Raw genomic sequence first — 22457 nt, 5'->3', positions numbered from 1 at the left:
CCAGTCATTTTCCCTCAGCCCTAGGAAGGAGGCAATGGCAAACCACTTCTGAAAAGCCTTGCCAAGAAAACTGCAGGGACGTGTCAGAGAATCAGACACAACTGAACATTTTTTTAAAAAAAATGGAGAGGTATAGTGGTATTAGTATATTGGTATATACTAATTTTAGCTACATTTCCTATTTCTAATGGCATGCCTTTAATTTATCTGGATTTTTTTTTTAATTCCAAAGATTGCTTATCCCAAGGGAATAATGTAATGAGCATGTATGTATGTATGTATGTAGCTACTGTATACAGAACTCTAAACAGATTGTGAATAACTGAGTAAAACTACCCCAAAGCAATGAATTCTGATTCCGTGTCTTAACCCAATTTGAATTTGATCGGTTCAAATATCAACAGTGTCATTGAACATGAGGCTGTCAGTGTGCTGTGAAATATGTATAAATGTGTGCAAGAAGCTAAGAAATCTACAGAAACTGACAGTGTGCAATATAATAAGATTTCTGAGGATAAGCATGGATACTATGGAAGGGTTTCTCATTTTCCCCAGAGATTAAGACAATGAGCTATTATATGTGGATATATAAAATAGACATGAAAATCAATGTTACGGCCCTAAAACTTAGTGGGGAAGACATTAAGAATGACCTCAATAAATCCATCGCTAATGAAAGAAGTGCAATGCAATCCTAAACAAATTTTCAAGGAAGCAAGCCCCCTGATATTGCATTCAGGAGGACCTATGTCTGAATAGACATTCATCTGTCCGTGCTGTGAGACACATTTCAACTTCTCCCATTAAAGAAATGGGACATGACAGTGGATCAGCCCCAACTTTTACATATAGGTATAAAGTCTGTGAATGCTTTTGTTCAAAGTACTGTAAAGTATTTTATTCTGATCTTGAAAAGCAAAATGTTATGAGGTCTTTTATTATGAGAAAAAGATCTCAGTTACAATTGGAGCTACTATCCAGAATGTTCAGAGCCAGGCCAATCCTAGAGTATTTAGGCCGATATAAGTGCCATTAAATTTAGTGAGGGTGAGGCCTATTAAGTGTGAATATAAGTCCAGAATCAGAAGATTTTCTCTCTTCTTTTTCTTGACTTTCCACTGCTAAGACCATGGTAATAAGATAGTTGGGGCAGAGTCCATTTTAATTACATGCTTGCATTTTGTTTTGCTGGTGCAATGCTGTGAAACGTTGCTTCTATTGACAACATCAAATAACTAAAAGGTGTCTTCTACAACATGGTACCCTCCAGATGTCTTGGACTAACACAGCCATTTTCCTAGCAAGCAAGGCTATGGTGCTATGTTCCTGGCAGATATCACTTGGGGAGAAACTGAATTAAAGTTTAAGAAAAGCTCTTAATGGTAAAGAGCTCAGTTGCAGTTTTTATTCTGCTTGTCGGTTGAGTATTTTTCTCTTTTACTTCATTTCTCTTTCTCTTCCCAGCCTCTGTCTTCTTAGCTGCACCCTTGAAGAAAGTATTTTGCATTCATTAAGCCAATGATTTGTCCCAGTGCGTATTTTTAGATAGAACTTATCTTTTCTCCACAAGATAGAAAATAGCCATTGTTCTTTTCTTGTTGTCTGCGAGAGGCTGATGGGCGCATCGTCATTCTATGCCACACAGAGATTCATTGTCCTCTGATAAAATAGTTACATATTTCCCATAGAAATCCTGGTGTCGTTTTGTGTTGACGAGAGGCACACAATGGAGTCCAGCTCAGGAGCCTGACAGAGAAGGGGGAGCAGACCTTCCTTCCATGATAAGAAGTCAAAGCCATTTTTCGCAGCTTCTTGGATGCCCTTTACTCTAGACCACCCTTCCTCAAGCTGGCGCCTTTCAGATATCTTGGATTACAACTCCCATAGTCCGCCAACCAGTGATCATGCTGGCTGGGGGACACTTGGAATTGCAGCCTTGCTCATCTCGAGGCCACTAGGTTGGGAAAAACTATTCTCCAAATGGAGCAAGGAGACCATTCAGTTCAACTAGTGTCCATGATGGCTTGTTCCTCCAGCCCAAGATGACACTTGACAAAGGTTGCAGTTGAGGGCGCTTCTGAAAGACTTTCACTCATGTGGCATAAAACAGGCATCAAAGCCCTTTCCTACAACCCAGATCAATTTCTTCATCAACTTGGGCATTGGTATATCTGTGGGACAGCAGGGACTGAGTCATTCCTTCAATGACTGGCCCAGTTTGGATCCTATGTGCAACTGTCCCACTAAACTGAATGGTAATTTCTTCCCCCCCCCCACACACACACACACGCACACACAAATGTTCTTAAGATTCAGTAAATGACAATTTGGAAATCAGTGAGGACTTGTCTTTGCACAGTATAGCAACGACAGCTAAAAATCAAATGCCTGGACCTATGAAAAGAGCCCAGTGTCCAGTTCAAGTCCCATTGAAATCTATCTCTTGAATGCACATGTGTGAATCCAGTGATCAAGTGCATCAGCCCTTCATTGCTTTCACTAGTCTCCAAGGTCTCCAGATCATCTGTTCACTGGCATTTGGACTGGAGCCTCCTGCAACCCATCCAACCAAGGTTTTGTCTTCTAGAGACCATGTCACCATGCCAAGCAGGAAACATATGCTCACAGGGTGGCTTACTAAATTCCCTTAAAAAGAGCATAACATGAAGAAATAAAGAAACAAGCATGTCAGAAAAGTGTCCCCCACCTTTTTTTTTTAATTACCAGTTCATTATAATAGACTTCTTGGCATTTGTCAGGAAACAGTGTCATTTACAGGTTAACAATTCTCTATAATTTATCAGCGAAATATGAGCTTCTTTAGTGTTAATAAACCTGCACAAAATCAGCCCAGGCAGGGAATGTAGTGGTGCCCTACCAGGTGGTTTGGGAAGTGAATTGCCTGGGCCAGTCATTTTCTTCTAAAGATGCAGATACAGATAACTCCTCATCAACATTAGCAAGGATAAAACATGTTTGCAACAACTCTGCCGTTTTTAAGTCAGTTGCTCCCAGACTCTCACAAGTGGTATGCATGCGTGAAAGATAGAAATGTTGCATCAGAGTTTTTTCTTCTTCTTTTTAAATGACTGATACCAGATAAGAAGTTAGATTTGCAACCACAATTCAGCTTCCCTGCATTTGTTGTGAACAGATGTTTTTTATCTGGATCACACTGTTTGAGTGCTCATCCGGGCCCATTTTTGTTCCCATGGAATGGTAGGCATTTCAGACTGGTTTGTCACATTTTAACTTCTCTTCCTGAAGGGAAAGGGGAGAAAATCTGGTCAATTGCTAATGTAGGTTTCTTTCACTAAACTTCTATCAAGGTCCAGACTGGTTTCGATTTTTTTTTTTAATGGCAAGGTTTCTTTTTCAAAAGTTCAAAATTACCCACCCCAAACAATTGCACTTAAAAGTTTGTGGCTTTTCTCTGGTCGCTATTAATCTATTAATGCAAATATTCTGTAGATTCTAAATGTTTGTTTGATTAATAATTTAGTTTAAACTCAGATTTCAATTTGAGCTGCCATCTATAAAGAACCTGGTATCAGTTCTTTATAGATGTCCCTTATTTTATAGATTATTTATGGATTATAGAATATTTATACATTATTATCTTTATAGATATGTCATTTATAAAATGACAGATATATCACAGTGCTGTGAACACTTACTTATGGGAAATTCTATGACCTTTACTCATAAGAAATTGCATGCAAATGTACACAATTACCCTGAGTAAATATAAACATGACAGCCTTCTGTGGAATATACTTTTGGTAACAGTGTGTATAGGATGAGAAGAACAGAAATTGTTTTCTTGGGTAATATTTTTGAAATTGTCTACAGACAAGTTTCACTTTCAGGCAAAACAAGTGATATAAGTCTTATAAGTTCCTGATTTTAAGAAGTGAGGTTTACAGAAATGCATATAATAATTTGGGTCAAGGGAAAGTTACCTGCTATAAACAATGGTCTGAGGTAATATTTATGTGGGAAGTAAATAGTTAAGTAAGTCAGAATAATGCGGATTTTCAGTAGGAAGGTTATTGGAATTCCTTGAATGCAAACAAACCTCAGTTTTCAGTAAAAAAAAAAAATGGAATTGCATTGACCTTTGTATGGCTCTGACCCACAATGCAATTAAAAGGGGATGAATGCTGATTAATCTGTTTATGGCAATTTGAGCCAAGTAGACGGTGCAATGCAAGTGTTCTAGCTGAACGGATGTAGGCATTAACTTGAGCAAGCAGATTCCTTGGTGAAGTTTGACTTTTACACTTTTACCAAATCAGGTTATAATTATTAGGGTGGTGGTGGTGGTGGTGATGGAGGAGGAGGAGGAGGAGGAGGAGGATTGCTAGCTCTGTGCCTACTGTTAGTATTAATGGGGGATCTCGGTTCTAAGCGTATTCACTTGAAAGGCAGAAATGCTACTTCCACAAATACGCAGCTGCAGGTGATCGAGCCCGGCCCTGAGGCTGTTTACTTGAAAGTAATCCCGCGATCTGCAATCATCGAAACTCCCCACCCCCCTCCAAAAAATAGGATTTTATCCAATGTATGTTAGTCTACAGCATAATTTATACACGTTCACCTAACTCTAAGATTCTCTGAGTTCCGTAAGGTTGACTTTTGCGCAGAAATGAACAAACCTATGCGGCGCTAGCATCCTTTCTTTCTTTGATGGAGTGGATCCCAAGATTGGATTGGGACGGGACGGGACGGGACGGGACGGGACGGGACGGGACGGGACCCGGGGGGGGGGGATAAAAAATATCTCCTAGTTTTGTGTGCATAGAAAGAAACTTTAACGGGAAAGGCGCAGCTTCTAAAATGCAACCTTGCTTAAGAAGGCGATCCGGAAAGCAGGCACGGTTCTGTGATTTATTCTGAGGGAAGGGGGTACATCGTGGAATTTTTCTTAAGGCCAAGAAAGCTATCTTTGTTTTTTGTTTCAAATGCAGCCTTGCAGACCTCTCTCTTCCCCTCCCCACCACGTCCTCGTGCACTGCATTTAATCCATCCTTCCCGGGCTCCAGCATCTTCGGTTGCGCCCCCTCTGCAGCTTGCAGCCACCCCCGCGCCCCTTCCAAGAAGCGTCCCAAGGACCGCGGCGCGCGCGCTCCGAGCCTCGTCTCTCCTGGCCCCGCCCCCAGCGCTACCTGCCTTTGAAGGAGGGCTCTGAACAAACCAGCATGAGCCTCAGAGAGCAAAAGCTGGTGTGCGAGCTTAAGGCACGGTCGTGTGAATCCTCCTTTCCAAGGGGAAGGTGACGGGCCAAGCAAAGCCCCATTCGAGCTTTCGTGCCGGTGGATGTTCCGCTGCTGGCGCCCCAGAAAGCGGAGCCCAGGGGGAGGCTGGCAGTTAGGGTTAAATGACCCCTCACGGGCGTCGCCCTGAGGCAGATTCTCGGCACAGATGTCTGAGAAGGGGAGCAAATGATTAAGGAAGAGGAAAAAAACAGAGGCATTTGGGGTTCAAGCAGACATCCTTTAATCATCCGTGCTCCTCATAGTATAGGGCTTATGCGAAGATAAGATTAAGTAACCCCAACCTGCGATCTTTGTTTTCTTCTGGTAAAAGGAGACTCTGGGCTAGGTGTTCTTTGTAAGATGAAACAACAAGTGGTTTCTAACGTCAAATTAGAATCAAAATAATCTGCGGCCAGTTCTTTTCAGACATCTTGAGTCAGCCTTTCCCAATATGGCACTCTCCAAATTTTAGAATTCTCAATCAGTATGTTGGCTGGGAATTCTGGGAATTGTAATCCAATTTCAGACAAGCACTACATTGAGGAAGGCTTTTAAAAATCTGCACTCAATGCACAATCATAGTGACTAAATAAATATGGGGGAGGGTACCATCCCCAATTATGCAAAGCCACTTGGCTCTTGGAACAAATGACAGCTATTTGCAAGCCAGTTGGTCCAACCTTCTATCTAAATGATTGGGATATTTCCCATTTGTGATTGATTGATTGATTGATTGATTGATTGATTGATTGATTTTGGTGCCTTCAAGTCAGAGTTGACTCCTGGTAACTGCCTGGACTACTCCCTGCAGTTCTGTATATAAAATGCATTGTTCTAAACTCTATAACTTCATCAGATTGGTCCAATATATAAAAGAGAGAGAGGTGGTGCAGATATTAAATGTAAAGGTAAGAATTCAGAGTTCTTTTCTTCCAACAGATCCATGGAACTGCAGGTACACAGAACTGTAAGAAGCTAGGTGACTTTCTTCTGAAGGAGATATTCATAGACCAAGCATCTTCAGGATGAAATGCGGTTGAGAAATGTAGGAAAAATAAAGGGCCCAACTGGATAACTGTGATAAAGTGCAGCCCACCTCTTTCTAAATCCATGTCTCCATGGAACTCACATAAGACCTGAGAAGTGTTTGGAAAAGCACTGTTCAGGTATTACGTGGGCAGGTGCCACTGCTGAAGGCAGATGTCTGGCATCTCCTGAAACCCAAGACAGAATGGTTGGATTGTGTCCACAGCAGAAATTGTATTGGGAGAAGAGGGAAAATCCTACGTTAAAACAGGAAGAACTAAAGGCAATTTTAAGTTACAACTGTAGATTGGGGATGAGACAAACACAATGTCACGAGGTCATCCACATTAAAACATTACCAGGACAAGTTAATGCCACCGGCTGGGGATATGAGGCTGTGCTTGCAAGGGAAGAAGAGATATTGACTGCATTGACAATTGCAGCCTGGCTCTGTACTGTTGTACTCAGCGAAAACTGCTAATAACCAACTGACTGCGGTTGTTTTGTTGTTTAGCTTGGAACATTTTTCCAAGCCACAAACCTGAGGCTCCATTAGGAGACAAAACTGAAAGTCATGGATCCATCTGTGTGTGTGCGCGCGCACGTGTGCAGGCTAACAATGGAAAATGCTGCATAACTTTAGACAGTTGGAAAAGGAGGGAAAAGGAGTCCTGCTGCTAGTGCCAGCCTGTTGCTCTTTCTGTACGCAGTAGTAGTAGTACCCAAACAACAGAAAAACACAGTATAGCACACATAGTAAAAAGGCCAGTTTTCATGCTTGGGCAACTTTGCAATTAACAAAGCACAAATATTGCAGGCTACAATTACAAACTTAGCAACAGCAAGAGTTACTCTAGGATCTTTATGCACCAAAAGAAGCTGTGCATAGAATTCTTTCTGCCCATGCAGGAAAATAGACTAAAAAGAAGGGTTGGTAACTCCTTACAAATATCTCAGTAAAAATTACAATAAAGCAAAACTTGAACTCCTGATTCAATATCACCTTTGTCCTTGAAAAAGAGGATCTGCTGATAGATCAATCTGGAAGGCATCCGGAGGAGAAAGAGGAGCTGGGTACCAGCTCAGAACACATTTGGGGCACAGTTGTCTGAACCATTTGGTAGTATAGCCTCTGAATGAGCTAGCTAGCAAGATCTCAAGTTTCATGCGAAGGTATAATCCCATCTCCCTTGACTACCCAGCATCTTATTATAGCGGGGAAGAGGACAAGAAAAGTCAATAAAAGGAAACAAGGACAAGATCATTTTCCCACCTGAGCAAATTACTGTCCATTTTACAGTAATGAGAGCATAGTGGAACTAGCGGCACTAACTATGCAATTTTACCCCAGCCCTGCCTATATCCCTCTTCTTTCTCTACCTAGTTTTTGTATTTTCAGCATCAACTGTCTTCTAATTTCACAGACAGGATTATTGGGATTTATCTGTTAATTCTCACTGATCCTAATTTTAATAGATCAAGCAAGATTTTGCAAGCTTGTTCTTCCTTGAGCAGGTAGCCTTTATCATGAAATCCAGAGAATCCCTACAAAGAGTTACACTGAAATGATAAATTATCTGGTCTACCTTCCAGTATTAATCCTGAGATATTACTACCTATGCCAACTCTGAGAGGTTGGTAGCCTCCCAGAGAAGGAGGCAACTGAAGCAAACATGAATAATAAGGGACTTTACATCTCTCTTCTCCCACGCTTCTTTTGGTCTTCATTCTAGCTTGCCCCAGTGGTCACTGGGGCACACATCCATGGATCCTTGTAGAGAATAACAGTAATGCCCCAAATGGTGCATCTCTCCTTGCCCCGTAAAATGGTCAGTCATTAGGTTTAAAGAATCAGAATTGTTTTTCATGAGAATCAGACTCTTGTGTCTTTACTGTGTAAATATCTACTTATTTTTCTCCCCTGATCTTTTAACGGCTGTCAAAAGTTGAAGGTAGTTTTTTGATCGCATAGTAGAAGTAGTTAAAGTAATAGTAAATATGCAAACATACTAAGTTAGTTTATACTGAGTCACATTAATAACTGATCATGCTCAGTCCTTCAACTCCAGCCTTCCCCAACCTGGGGAGCTCAGGTAGATTGGACTTAAACCTGCCATTGGCCATGCTGGCTGAGGGAACATGGAAGTTGAAGCCTACCACATCTGGAGGACATAAGATCAGGGGAGGTTGGCCTACTGTAGCTTTTCCAACTGTGCCACTGAATATATATTTTTAATCTGGAAATGCTAAAGAATGAATATACTTATAGCTTTGGAATTCACCTGAACTTTTTGCCATGCTGGATGGCAGAGACACCAGAGAGAAATGGTTTAGACATGATGAGGAAGCCAAATCTGCAGCAGTCTATAGTTCAAATCAAATGATGCAAGTCCAGCTTTTTCATAACACCCAACAACTTTTTCTTTTCTTGTGTTTTTTTTCTTTCCCCCACCCCCTTATGTAACATCCAACATGACAAAAACCTCTGCTAACCTCCAACTTTGTGATGTTCCTCTTGTAATATAAGAAATATATTAGCTACTTCTGATATATATTATATACTTCTGAATAATTGCTAAGAGAGGAATTTCCTCCTTCTCCTTTTGCACTGGTCCAGATCTCTTGGCCTTGCATGTAATATTGACCTTCGCCCCACTAGAATAAATTCCAGGCACTCTTGCAGACCACACTAGCAACTGAAGAGATCTTCAACAATTCAGGTCCTTTGTTTTATTACATTGAAACAATATTTCCTCTTAAAAAAACAAAACCACCATGTAGATTCAGGCTGCAGATGTGAATTACAAGTAAAGTAAAGCTCATTGAACTCAGTACCACTTACTCTTAAATAAACCTTTTTAGGCTTATTTTGATTGCAAAAATGCCTGGATTGATACCTGACACTATCATAAGATGTTACTTCACTAAGAAATGTTTCCCTTTCTTTTTATTGGCATCCTGATACTAATTATTGTTGTCTGCAAGACTGGACTTCAAAGTCAGTTTCACAGTGGCCGCAAGAAAGGTCCTTATTTTGAATCAGGTCTGAATGGCCACTCCTCCAATCATGGCTTTTTCCTAGTTGGTCACCCTGCAGATGCGTTGACCTAGAAAACCCATCATCTGCTATAAGGATGACTCATCCACTGAAAACCATTAGATACATCCTGATTGAAGAGTGTACTGTATCCGAATTCACACCTGCACTATAAGACATAGTGCCTGATCCCCTATCCAACTGTATCCAACCCTATCTAATCCCCTACCCAACTGTACTTGGGTAAAGTTTAGGATCATGAGTTAACAAAACTATGTGGAAAAGCAAATCCAGAACAAACTGGTCAGTCTAGCTCTCGCGTACATGCCAGACAAATGAACCCCTTCTTCCTGGGCAGCCAGAGCTGAGCTCCTCCAAGGGGCTTGTGGTTGCTAGGTCCTCCTATGCCATCCTGGCTTTGGATACGTATCAGGGCTTTTCTGGTCCTCCCAGCAGCCCCCGCAGCCTTCTCCCTGGCCCAAGGGTCCACCTTTCCTTCCACCTTCATCCACAGCCTAGGCTGCCCCGCCACGTGGCCCGGAGATTTGCCTCTTCCCAAGCAGGCCAGCGAGGCCAGCCTTGCAGCCTGAGGTTGAGAAGAGAGAGAAAGAGGACCGGAGGGCAGGCTCGGCTTCACAGGTGATATTCTCCCAGGTAGCCCTGAAGGATGGGAGCGTTGTGGCCCCTAGTGAAAAGGCAGCACTTAGATCTGGTAGGGCTTTCTGTTCTGAACAGAAAACATGGTGAATGAAAAATAAGAAGTGCTAAAGCTTCCTCCTTCCCAAAAGGAGGGGGACAGGGACAGGAAATGAGAGAACTGCCCTCAAAGCTGCAACCTCAGACTCCAAAGCCATTCTCCTTCACCCAAAGATAGGAAGTTTATCTCTCAGATAGCGGCTGCTGGGAACTGGGTTCCCTTCCCTGCAGGCCAATGGGCAAAGGGAGGACACTCTGAACCCACTTAGGGCCATCTTTGTTACTTTGCCGCTCAACCCTGATACAAAAGAAATAGGACTGGAACTTGACACAGGTGAACCCCAATGGCGTCTCTTCACAAGGGAGCCCCATTCATTGCAATGGGACTTTCTCCAAGTCAGGACATACATGACCGTGGCTTGACCTGCATTTACCGACCTGGATAGTGTTGGCCAACGCAAGTTGGAGAGCATTTATTTTCCAAAGGCCTCCAGATGTTTGATCCACTGGCAGAGATACTTCTGTTCATGAAAACAGCAGCATTCTCTGAGGATCCTGAGAAGGATCTCCTGTTGAGGGAGACGAGAGAAACTCTGCGTGAAGGGAAAGCTGAGCGAAATGTTAGTTGGGGCGTTACAGAACTTTGCACTGGGCTTTGTTTCTAGCTTGCTGCCTTCCTGATTTCTGAAATCCAAGAAGCCCTCGGTGTCTTCTCCTCCATCCCCACATGACATTCTGGGAGGATTCTTCAGTGTTATGGTTAGATCACTACAGGCTTAATTCATGGTGCAGTTAGGTGACATGCTCACATCGACCACACCTTCCTCATTAAATGAAAAGGGCTATTATTCCAGGTACTTCTGATGTAGAGAGGCAGCTAAGTTGGGGCTGTGCTCCATTTACTGAAAGGCGGCCTCGACATGCCCCAAAGGCCAGCCCTGGCTGTTGGCACACCGAAACCACTGCAGTCTGTGGGAAGAAGTCAATTTAGGCTATACTATTTGGCATTACCTTAATTTGGTTCCTGAATTAATCAGTTTTATGGGTTCTCATAATATGCTAAGCCACCAAAAAAAAAAAGCCCTTACAAAATAAAACCAAAAATTTAAACAAGAATCTAACCCTAATCAAGCTTCATTGGTTGTATAAATGCGGCCACTGTGAAGCAGGGGACTTTCATGAAAGTTGTGAAGACGCTCTGCCAGCCTTGTGTCCCAATCTTCAATCTTTGACATATTTTCCACTTACTCACTTGGGGCGGGGGGTGGGGGTGGGGGGGTAATAGAGGAGGTCGAATAAGACCAGGATGAAATAGCTGGACTTTGGGAGTTTGTTTAACCGAAACTGACAGTGGGTGGTTTGGTTTGTTGATTATTTGAGCACTTCAGTTGGGGGAATTGTTTCTTCTCCTCCTCCTCCCCGGTGGTTTTCCTTGTCTCTGAACTCAGCATAGGCAAATACTGGGCAGCGTTAAAGTTCAGAGGTCGCCATTTGGGGCCTGAAAATGGGGTGGGGGGGCAGAAGAGAGAGAGAATGAGAGAGAGCACAAGCTGCCAGGAATAAGTTCTAACTAGTGGAGCTAGATCTGCCTTGTGATTTATCAACGGGAGGATGAGGGTGAGGCAGAGATTTCGGTGTTTTGCAATGCCCCATGGTCCCCATTGCCTTGCCAGGTGGTGCTTCTGGAAGTGGTGGCTTACCATTATCTGAAGGGCCTCAGGCTCCCCCTCCCTGGATTAATGGCTCATTGCCTGTCGCTGCACCGTTATGGAGAGTTCTGTTTCCATCTGAGCCAAAGCACGACCTACATACGGTGTATTTATTTAGGGCTCAAAGGCAGTTGTTGGCTTAGAAAGTCTGGGTTTGAACTGCCGGACTTTAATGTGGGGGAATGACTGTCAGGAGAAACGGGGGAGGGGTAATTCATTCTGGAGGGGGGACCCAGATCCCAAGGCGACTCTGGGAACAACTTCCCACCAGGTCTTCTGGCTCTGGAACCACCTTTGATACTTGATGCCGGAGTGGTTCTGGCGACAGATTTCCTCTGGTTTCTCCTCATGGAAGGAGGAATGTGGAGGGAGCCTCTGAGCGCTCCTGGTTAAGGGGTTAAGATGGGAGTCTCATCCAGCGCAGTTGCGGCGGTGCTGCTGGACTCAGACAGGAGAAAGAAAAGGAAACGGGCAGTGAAGGAGCCTGGCTGGGCAGCAGAGAGAGGAGCTCCCTCAACGTTATTCTTAGGCTGTGGATCAGCACTGAACCGCACTCTCTGAAAAGCCATTTGCTTTGCAGTAGGTGCAAGAAAAGTCAGCCCGGCTGCCCTTCAGCCCTCAGCCCTCACATTCAGTGGGGGTGAGGAGGAGATAATGCTGCAGAAGCTCAAGGAGAGCGGACTTAAGGAATGCCACGAACAGAAGTTGGCTTCTCAAGAAAAGGTGTCTCTCCCTTCTCCCCCTCTTTGGAAATCTCCATTCCATGCTATGTCTCCACGTCAGAAAAGTTGTCTGAAAATGACACCGTCCCATGTCCAGAAAAGGCAGACGGAGAAGTTCACCTGATCTTCGGGTAATGTTTTAGTCTTTTTGCACATGCAGAAGTGGGTTGTAAAGTGGAAACATCAGCTTTGCTCCTGCCTGGCAGCCTTGGAGCTAGAGTTCTTCCGAGGCTCCACTCCCAGGAGAGTTGGAGACAAGCGCTCGAGACTTAGAAGGGAAAAAGATCCCAGAACAGAAATGGTCTTGTGTCCATCCCCTCCCCAGTAAACACTTTAAAGGAAGGTTTCCAGCAAGCGTGGGCCATTTGGCCTTTCCTGCAAATTAATGTATTTGGTGCTGGGGAAGACACCATTAAAAATTAGTAGTACTGTACTATGGAAATGGCTGAGGGTTTGCTCTGTAATTTAGATGAAATCCGGCCTCTCTTAAAGCAGAGGGGGAAGTCAGCTCCTGACTTAAGTCCCACTGATATCCATAGGAACTAAGTTCACGTAACTTAATATGAATTCAACCCAAGAGCTGTGTTCACAGAATTCGCTGTGCCATAATATGACATTTACTTGCTTATTATTTAGAGATGTTTTAATGACTCTTGCCATTGCGGTTTGTGAGTCATAATTTATGGCATAGGTTCTTGTGGAATAAATGTGCCAACAGCTAAACAAGCCATGGCTTAGTACGATGTATGAACCGAACCACTAAAGACGTCTGCCTTGAGACAGTTCAAGAGACAGCGATTGTCGGCTATCCCAAGCAGTGGTGGAGGTGCAGTGGAGTCGTTCTTTAAAATAGCAGGGGCAATATTTCCCATCTGATGATCAGTGGGCCTTTTATCTTGTTTTCCTTAGGCACCCAAAGTAAACATTTCTGTATGTCATCATCCGAAATAGAGATTTCTTAAGAAAGTACAAGTAGCATGATAAATCATGTTTATTCTCCAATACCCATTCTAATCAATGGACCCGTTTTCGGGGCGGGGGGGGGGCGCAGAGTGAAAAGCCTGATCCTGATGCATTTCCATAACAGCGATTTTAGAGCGCTCTGCAGTGGCGAGAGAGCAGTAATGAAGGCAGACGTCACATCCCACAGCGATGGCTGGCGGGTTCTGCCAGAGGCTCCGCGCACCTCACGGTTGCCGGAGAAGCCAAGGGTTGGGCGCTGCCGCCTTTCCAACGTCGCGGCTGGGCTTTTGTACGGAAGGGAACTATAAATGCTAGATTCCGTGAGATTGGTTTATCCACACGCCCTGAAACCCCGTGTAATGGTCGGCCTTCTCAGTGATGCTATAGTGAGGCAGCAGCGGCGACCCAAGCCCGACCGCCGGGAGAGAACTGAAAGGGAAACCGACTCGCTGTGGGTCTAAGAGGGATGCGCTGCGCTGCGCTGCGCGGGTCTAAGCTCAAGGGCTTTCTCCTCCGCCTTCGAGGCTGAGTTGCACACAGCACGGAGGGGCCAGAACTCGGGGGAAGAGCCGCTCCCCCCACCCGCGCGAGCAAACTGAGGAGCCCGCAAGCAGCCTGCTAGAGCGGGGTGGAAGGTCAGGCCGGCGATAAACACTTTGGGGTGGAGTCCCTCAAGTGACTCCACACCCGCAGCCCGGCCGCCCCAACAGTAGTGCGAAAACAGAAGCCAAGAGGTGGATCGGTCCAGAACTACAAAAGCAAAGGGAAGGGCTCAGGAATATAGTGCCCAGCGGTCCTTCTGAATTCGTCAGTTCTGCGACGATGCCAGCCGAGCGCTCTGTGGCAGAGTGGTCAGAGCGTTGACTCAGTGCTACTACCTAAATGTCCCAGAAGTTTGTGGCAAAGCTCCCGTTGAGTGCAGACGAGGGTGGGGAGATCTTTAAAACATTTCCCAAGTGAAACGCGAAAGCACCCTAGATTGGCAGCGAGGTGGTTTGAGAGGAAACTCCGCGGGGATCCAGGGATAGGAGCGTGCGCGTTTCGGAGCGTTGTTTATGAATCTGGCAAATCCCATTTATTTCGACGGATTTGTCAGATTGTCACCAGATTTATAGAACTGAAAAATCGCATTTAAGCAAAGGATCCTCAATATCCAGATCAGATTTAAAAATAAAATCTAACGGCTCTTTACTAAGACCAATAATATTAACGGATGTCACCAAAAATTGCGTATTTTTTTAAAAAAATAGTAGAAATAGATCCACCCCGTTTTGAAAAAAAAAAAATATTCCGCCCGGACTTGGAGAAGCCGAGGGATGTGGTTAAAGCACTGAGGCCTGAAGTCTCGATTCCCCCTTCCAAAGACACTAGGCGGGGATCCATGAAAACAAATTCTTCCCACTCTATCCTACTATTATATTTCCTCTCCCCGAACTCAGAACTGCAGGGAATTCCCCTGAGCCAGCGTTTGCGCGCCACCAGAAAATCGGTAAAGAGGAGATCCAGTCTGCGCAGTTAAGGTGTTTGAATTGGTTCCCCCCCCCCCTTTTCCCTGCTTCCTGGGAGCTTACTCCCAATCTCTAAAGTAGTTTATAGGGAACTTACATACGGTCTACTCAAAAGTATTAAGTTTAATGAGGGGCGCTCCGAAGTAAGCCCTATTGACCAATGCGAAAAATACTTCAGAGTAAATCTGGAAGAATTGACTTATTCGAAATCTGAATTCACGTGCAATCACTGAAAGAGTTGAATTTTTGCTTGCTTATTCGGACCCATGTCCTATGGTCTTTAGTAAATGCATTTAAGATTGCATTCTAAATCATTCACGTAATTGAGCAGTCGAATAGAAGGCCGACCTTGCACATATTCCCTGCAATTAAGCCCAATCAGTCCCAGAAGCGACCTTCATCCTGCGCCCAGAAACCACTGCAACCACTGGGGAGCTTTTCCGTAGGACCTGGATGGATACAAATGGCCTTTCTGACTAAAATTCGCCGGGAGGAAGACGCGAGAGAGCTTCAGTAAGACGGGCTTCCATAGAAAACCTTCCTGAGCGAGCCTAACCCTTTCCCCCACCCCCACCCCGGCTCTGGTGATTTAAGGAGCAGGAGTCCCCTTGCCTGAAGCGGACCTTGGATTGAACCACACATTCTGGAGCGGGGCGGGGGGGGGGGACAAGAGAGAGGCGGACAAGAGGAATCAAACTGACTATGGGGAGAAGAGCCACGTTCCTGAAACTCGGCTCTTCCACGAAAAGAAGCGAGCGGCAAGGGGAGGCGAAGCCGACGCGGAGCGGGCGCGGTTCCTTTAAGAAATACGCCAGGCCAACCCTCGGGAGCGCTCGCTCGCTGGGACAGAGAGCTTGCAGGCGGCTCCATTAGGCGAAGGGAGAGCTGGATGGACGAGATCTATTAGCCAGGAGGACGGGGAGGTTTTGAACTTTCCGAGACGGAAGGGGGCGGGGAGGGAAGGAGGGAGGAAAGAAAGCAAGCAAGAAAGAAAGAGGGGGCGGAGTCTTGCTTCAACTTTCAGGCGTTCGTTCCAGGGCAGGTCACTTGAATCTCAGCCACCCTGAGCGACTCGCCTGGTTTCCTCGCCCCCCCCCCCCGCTATCTAGAAGGGGGGCGCCGTTGCCACTTTCCCCTGGAAGTCGGAGCGCTCTGAAGCTTGGCGGTGCCTATTGTACAGTCAGCCAAGCCGAATCTAGTGGATTAAAAGTAAATAAAGATATAAATAAAACAGACTTCTTCCAGCCTCGGTGGAATCGTCCTCGGCAGCCTCTAGCTATCTCCCTATCTATCTCTCCCTCTCTCTTAGTTTGTATTAAAATAAAAGGCAAGCCAAGAGCACGCAACCTAAAAAGGCACGCACGCAGGCTACAACTCAGCCCTCTTCTTGCTTATGGATTCCTTTAAAGGTGGGATGAATTTGGAAAGGCTTCCCGACAACCTGAGACCCCCTCAGGCGTCCCACGACATGGCTTCCAGCTTCCATTTGCAGAGATCTTCCGAAGGCAGAGAACCGATCGAGAACTCGGCCAGCGAATCTTCGGACACCGAAGTCCCAGGTAACACTCAGTTTGTGACGGTGGGGTGCCGCGGTTTACGGGAGGTAGGCAGAAAGACCCCTGCCCTCCCCAGTCCCTGTCGAGGAGGACGCGATCCGGCGAGAGGATTCGCTTTCAGAGCAGAAGCAAGTTAGGGGCGCCACAGAACTCCTTGGTTTCGGCATGGGAACGAGGCATGGCGAGATTAATCGCACCCTCTCGGTTGTGACACCATTTGCGCTCAAGACTCCCGGACTAACTGGGCACTTTTATTCTTTCTCTCCGAAAATGTGCAGCTCCTGAGTTTCTTTGAGAGCCTTCCGTTCGGGCTCCGGTTTTTACAGCACGTTTCAAAACTCATGGCAGTCCTGTTGGGTTTATTTTCCAGTCTGGATAGCGTAGACATGTAAAAGGATCTGTCTGTCGAGCGGGGTGGGGGGGCACCCATCAAAATCCCGGGAGAAGAAGAAGGTGGCGGAGAAATAAGGAGAGCGTTTCAGGCCCGGGCGAGGGAATGCGCAGACTCTTATTCCTCCCGACTTTGCTTTTAATCCGAGATGTTTTTGTCGAGGAGAGGCATTTTCAGGAGAGGGCTCTCTAAAAGGGCACCGGCGGCAGCTTCCCTCCGCCTTTAATCAGCCCCACTTGCAGGTGGACGGGCGTAAATTGCCATCCCCGAAGTAACGCCAGTTACGCTCTCCAACGTTGGCAATTGCTCCGTAAATGCATGAAAGAGCCTCTGCTCCGAAGAAGTGGTTCTCTTCGATTTCAGGGCAAGGGGGGGTTCCAAAACGTCCCGTCCCCCTGCCCCTCATACATGTGCACAGCAGTGCTGCTTGCTTGAGAAAGTTCCCCTGAGTGCTCCACGGTTAAAATCTTGGGAAAGTTAACTCACTGGAAATGAGTAAGACCAACGCCTCGATGACAGACCGTAACCCAGAGCGAATCCTTCATGCTTCTCCTTTCCCACCATCTATGTTGTGAACAGCAAACTAAAACACCTAAAAAAGAGGTGTCGCTGTACTGGTGTGCACCTTGACACTCGTGTGTTGGTGAGACAGCCCAAGCCTAGAAAGGTGTTCTGGGAAATAGTAGATATTATTATGGGAAAGGACTTAACTTTCAAATTAGAGTAGAGTAGAGTAGAGCCCAATTTTCAAACTCCATGCAGGACTGAATAAATCTGAGTTCACTAAAACTGAAATAAATTTAACACACAGTCCTGCAAGTCAATCCCAGTTTATCACTGAATTTAGGCTTGTGCTACCCCGGGACTAGCCCAGCGTAATGTTTACAGTTGCATTAATAACTGCGGCTTAGAAATAATTTCCCCAAGCAAGGGAGAAAAGGGTGAAGAGAAGTAGTTCTTCTCCAGGATATCAAATGCATTCTGGTAATGCCTACAGAACCAATAGGAAAAATAAAACAGGGAACGCTGCTCATTTTTAATATTAGAGATCAGATTAAAAGGAGCCTGGGAATTTGAACAATAACAGGGCAAGTCAGATTGCTCTGAAAAACAACACCATTGCCTTTAGATTCCCTTAGAAATAAATTTTAGGCTTCTTAATGAGTCCACAGATAAATGAGGGAACGCTGGTTCGGGCGGCCCCAGCAAAAAAGTGGCGCCTTCTTGCCAAGGCATGTCATCGCTTTTTTTTTTTTAAAAAAGCAGCTGTTTGCAAGCAGCAGGAGAGCCACGGCAGCGTGTTTTTGCCCAGCAAGATGAGGGTCCTTATGATTGTGTCTGCTTGCTGGTTAGGTGCTAAATCCTAGCTCCGAAGGGCAGAAAGGGCTCCGGTGAGCAGGGCCTGCGCCTTCCTTGCTTAGGCCCATCCGAGCTCAGCTTTCACTTCTTGTCTGTGGAAAACAGCGTGAAGGCCAATCCAAATTAAGCTGGTCTGGGCAATGATTCTGGAGCCGAGTCGAGGTCCAAGGGAGAAGACGGCTGTTCGGAGAAGCCGGGCAAGGCCAAACGGGTGGAGGAGGGCTAAACTTACCACCCCCCTTGGGGACGGATGGTGGGACTTAAGAAGCTGAACCTTTGGAAAGGTCGCCTTGGGGCGGGTTGGCTCCCTGCCACCTCGCCCTCAGTTTCCCCTCTGCCATCCCTCAGCTCCGGCCTCAAGAAGAGCCGAGTCACCACCAACTTGGTCCCGAGCTGAGCCCCCTTTTCCTTGGCCCTGCTAGGAAAAAGGTGTGGGTTGTACGAGGCCTAGGTCAGGCCTTGGTGGGTAGGGAGGAAAGGGGGCCTGGCTTGGAGGCGACAGTCACTGCCTGCACATCACCAAGGTCGGCGGGTCTGGCGGGGGGGGGGGCGTCGTTGGCTTTGCGAGCTGCTCCCTACCAAGAGTGGTCGTCCAAGCCACATTGCAAGAAGACCACCTTGGGTGTTCCTCGGAACTGTTTGTTCTGGGGGGGGGGATTATAGCACATTTATTTAGGGTTTTCAGTATACAGAATAGCCTCCCAAGCTGATTTATACAATGAAGCCGCCCAATACCTTATGGGATCACTTATTTATTTGCAAACAGTAGATTCGGGGTCAGCTTGGTGCACACAGATCAATATGAATTTAATCTCATCAGCGTCTGCCCGTGCTCCTTGTTCATTTTTCTTTCTTTCAAGAGGCATAAATAATTTCTGCATTTTTATGTGGCATCTGATCTTGCAGAAATTAAGCCACTGAGCTCCTCTCTCATTTCAGCAAGGAAGTGAAGTACTTACTTTTATAATCTGCTGAAATCAGGGGAACATAAAGAGCTTATTTTTGGAGGAACCATGCCTACAGTTTGACTTTTCAATATAAAAAGGATGTATAAATATTAATGTGTATGGGGCTTGTGGGTGTTAGGCCTATTTAAGCATACAAATACAATAGATGCATATGACAATACATAAATATCAAAAAAGGGACTTTGCTAAACACCAGGAGAGGGAGGGAGAAAAAGAGAATATTTTCTTAAAAAATCCCTCTGACTTTCTTCAAATACATGACAGAGACCCACAATTCCTTTACTACACACTTTAATTTGAGTCATGCGTTGTATTTTAAGCAGGCAACTAAAGAAAGCAAATGCTGCGGATTGTTGGCCAGGTCAGCTGGAGCCCCCTACATAGAAGGCTCTGTGTAGTCCTAATTACAGTATATGCAAACTGCAAATGGACACACACAAGCATGTTTCCAATACTCTTTTGAAATACTTACATAATAACAATTTAGAAATTGATTGCATATCCAGAGTTGTGTCATCATGATGAATGAATCTATTAATCCTCTTTAAATGCTAACTCAGCCTTGAACTTTTCTCCTTGGATGCAAGTCCGATAGGCTTGAATGATTATTGCTTCCATGTAAAAGCCTCTCCACCGGGTTGCAGCCTATACTACTTCAGTGACGGTTGCACAAGCAATTTAATTAGGAGTACTTGGACTGAGAAGACTCTGCCTTAAGTCATCTCAGGAAGCATTCTTTTCCAAGTCCCATTAGACTCACTAGGATTTATATAGCAGATAAGATCCGGCTGCAAATTGGCTGGTTTGAATATAATTTCGTTATAAAAGTCTTAGCATTAAGGGATATTTAGTTGACTTGTTGAGATGTTTAATTGAATAGCAAGTTCTTTCAGAAGTTGGGTCCACTGAATTCAGCTACACTTTGTTGAGGAGGCATGGATCTAAGCCTTAGATGGTACAATATCCTCTGTGTGTGTGTGTGTGTGTGTGCATGCGCCTTCGAGTCAGTGTTGACGCATGGTGACAGCCTAGACAAGTCCCTGCAGTTTTCTTGGCAAGGTTTTTCTGAAGTGGTTTGCCATTGCCTCCTTCCTAGGGCTGAGAGAGGGGGACCGGCCTGAGGTCACCCAGCTTGCTTTGTGCCTAAAGTGGGACTAGAAGTCCCAGTCTCCTGGTTTCTAGCCTGATACCTTAACCACTACACCAAACTGGCTCTCAGAAGAATATCTCAGAAGAGTATCCATATACTCTGTAACAATTCACTTCAGTTACACAGATAAATTACACTGATATTCTTAACTATCCCTATATCTCATTCCCTCCAAGCAGTGGGAGCAACCTTCAGTCGATTTAACCAGTGAGTATATGCTCTGAACTAATGTGAATCGTTTGCATCTGGAAACTGCCATGCATTTTGAAGATAGGAGCTAAATGCACCATCACACTTCTTGCCCTGAAGCCTATGAAGGTTGGGGCTTGACTGAGGTCTGATCTTGACTGGAGCCTGATTTCTTCCCACCCCCATTTGCCTCAGTGATTAGATTGAGGGCATGGTCTTCATGACAATGGGTGTGTCACTACGAATTTGTACAAACTTTAGCCATTAACGTACAAACACATTTTATGTTTTGTGGGGAGCTTTATGTACAAATGCATCTTTTGTATTTTCGAACAGAGAAAAAACAAATTTATACAATCTCCTTATCTCAAAAGCTTAAACAGAAAATTTGTTTTCTTAATGTTATATCATTTTAACTAAATATAAATATGGAAACTCATATTTATAACTCCTGAAAACTCATCCTGAGGGTAGAAGTTCCAAATTCCCAAGGTATAACTACCCCTGTCTTTTCCTCCCACTCTTCCAGTTTATGAAAAAAAAAAAGTTTGTTCTCTAAATTGTTATATCACCCCTGGGAGAAGTGTATATTGTAATCTTTGTAAGTTTAAACACTCAGCATAATAGAAAAATGCCCCAAGACAACCAAAGTGAGCACTGAATTTCTTATTTTTAGAGACAGCAAAGATTCTGAGATGATTTGTAAATGAAATTTTATATCATCCCAATTTTATTTTTTTAATTACATGTAATACTGTAAAGTAATTTTTAAAAAGTATTTTTCCCTATTTTGTAGCTTTCTGAATCTTCTATACAGAATAGCACTGTTAGATCCAGCTCCAGATTATCTCTGGTCCTTGTTTTTGTAATGGAAAAACCCTCTGTTCTCCAAACTTCAAACTTTTTGAAACAGAGGAGCTGGTTCCCATCCAGGCCTTCTCGCTGCTGTGAAATGATGTATAATTTACGGAAGATTCGGGTTACAGAACAGCAATTCAGACTTTTGAATTAGTCAGCTTGTTTGCAGGGGCAGGGTTGCTGGCGGTTTCTTGGGTTAAAAAGCCTAGAAGTCCTTTGATTTTTTAATAATAATAGTAAAATACTAATACTAATACTAATAATAATACCCCAACCAATCCTTATTTTGCTCTCCATCTCCTGGGCCCTTTTCTTTCTAGAAAAGGAGCCAAGTGGCGTGCAGAAAAGCGAGGAGGGGAGCACAGATGACCCGGCGAAGAAGAAGAAGCAGAGGCGCCAAAGGACTCATTTTACCAGCCAACAACTGCAGGAACTGGAGGCCACTTTCCAGAGGAACCGCTACCCGGACATGAGCATGAGAGAGGAGATCGCGGTGTGGACCAACCTCACGGAGCCCAGAGTCAGGGTGAGCCACCTCCGCGGTCACCTTTCCAAAGCTTTCCCTCGTCACCCCGTCCCTTGCCCCGCTGTCCTTCGAGCTGAATCTGTCGCAGTCCCTCACCTTTCCCGGGTACAGGCTGTCTGGGAGCGGGCCTTGACTGGCAGTCAGCCCATCCTGTCCCACTGGGTTTCCCTCGAGTAAGCCGTGTCGGCCTCGGGCGCAAGGAAGCCGGGAGGGAAATCCGGTGGGAGCGAAAGAGCCTCGAGGCTTACTTGCAGGTTTTTCCCTCCGAACGCCGGAGGTTCGGGCGCGCGAGAGGCTAGGTCTCCGCGCGGCAGGGTGGCGGGCGCGGAGGAGGCCCGCGGGTTCAATCTGCGCGCGCAGCCCTCTTGGTGCAGCGTCCGAGGCTAAGAACCGCTGGACTGTGTTTAAAGTGGGCAGGAGGGAGGCCAGTCCTGATAAAGGCCTGATCAGGGAAAGGATAGTCCGTGTATCTCCTCCCTCTCTTTGCATACCCCGCATTTGAAACGCCTCCAAGCTTCTCAGGTCCGGAAAAGCCCACAGA

At 45.3% G+C, this 22457-nt stretch overlaps 1 protein-coding gene across 2 annotated transcripts in view; it reads left to right on the top strand.

Annotated features, from left to right (window-relative positions):
* The window catches only part of PITX1 (paired like homeodomain 1), a 52529-nt gene that overhangs the window by 8034 nt on the left and 22038 nt on the right, over positions 1-22457 (top strand). For both annotated transcript variants that reach the window (XR_015794775.1, XM_088133764.1), the window contains exons 3-4: positions 16329-16478; positions 21711-21916. Coding sequence is in view for 1 of the 2 variants with exons in the window: in XM_088133764.1 (XP_087989890.1) it covers positions 16329-16478; positions 21711-21916 (356 nt within the window). In the remaining variant the exon portion in view is untranslated. The remainder of the gene's footprint in view (positions 1-16328; positions 16479-21710; positions 21917-22457) is intronic.

The sequence above is a fragment of the Python bivittatus genome, unplaced genomic scaffold (assembly GCF_059951505.1).
Source record: "Python bivittatus isolate LINGU-HERP-01145 unplaced genomic scaffold, Pbiv_v1 ctg000080_np1212, whole genome shotgun sequence".
NCBI lineage: Eukaryota > Metazoa > Chordata > Lepidosauria > Squamata > Pythonidae > Python > Python bivittatus.
Note: the sequence above shows the minus strand (reverse complement) of the source record. Positions and strands in the feature narration are given on the sequence as shown.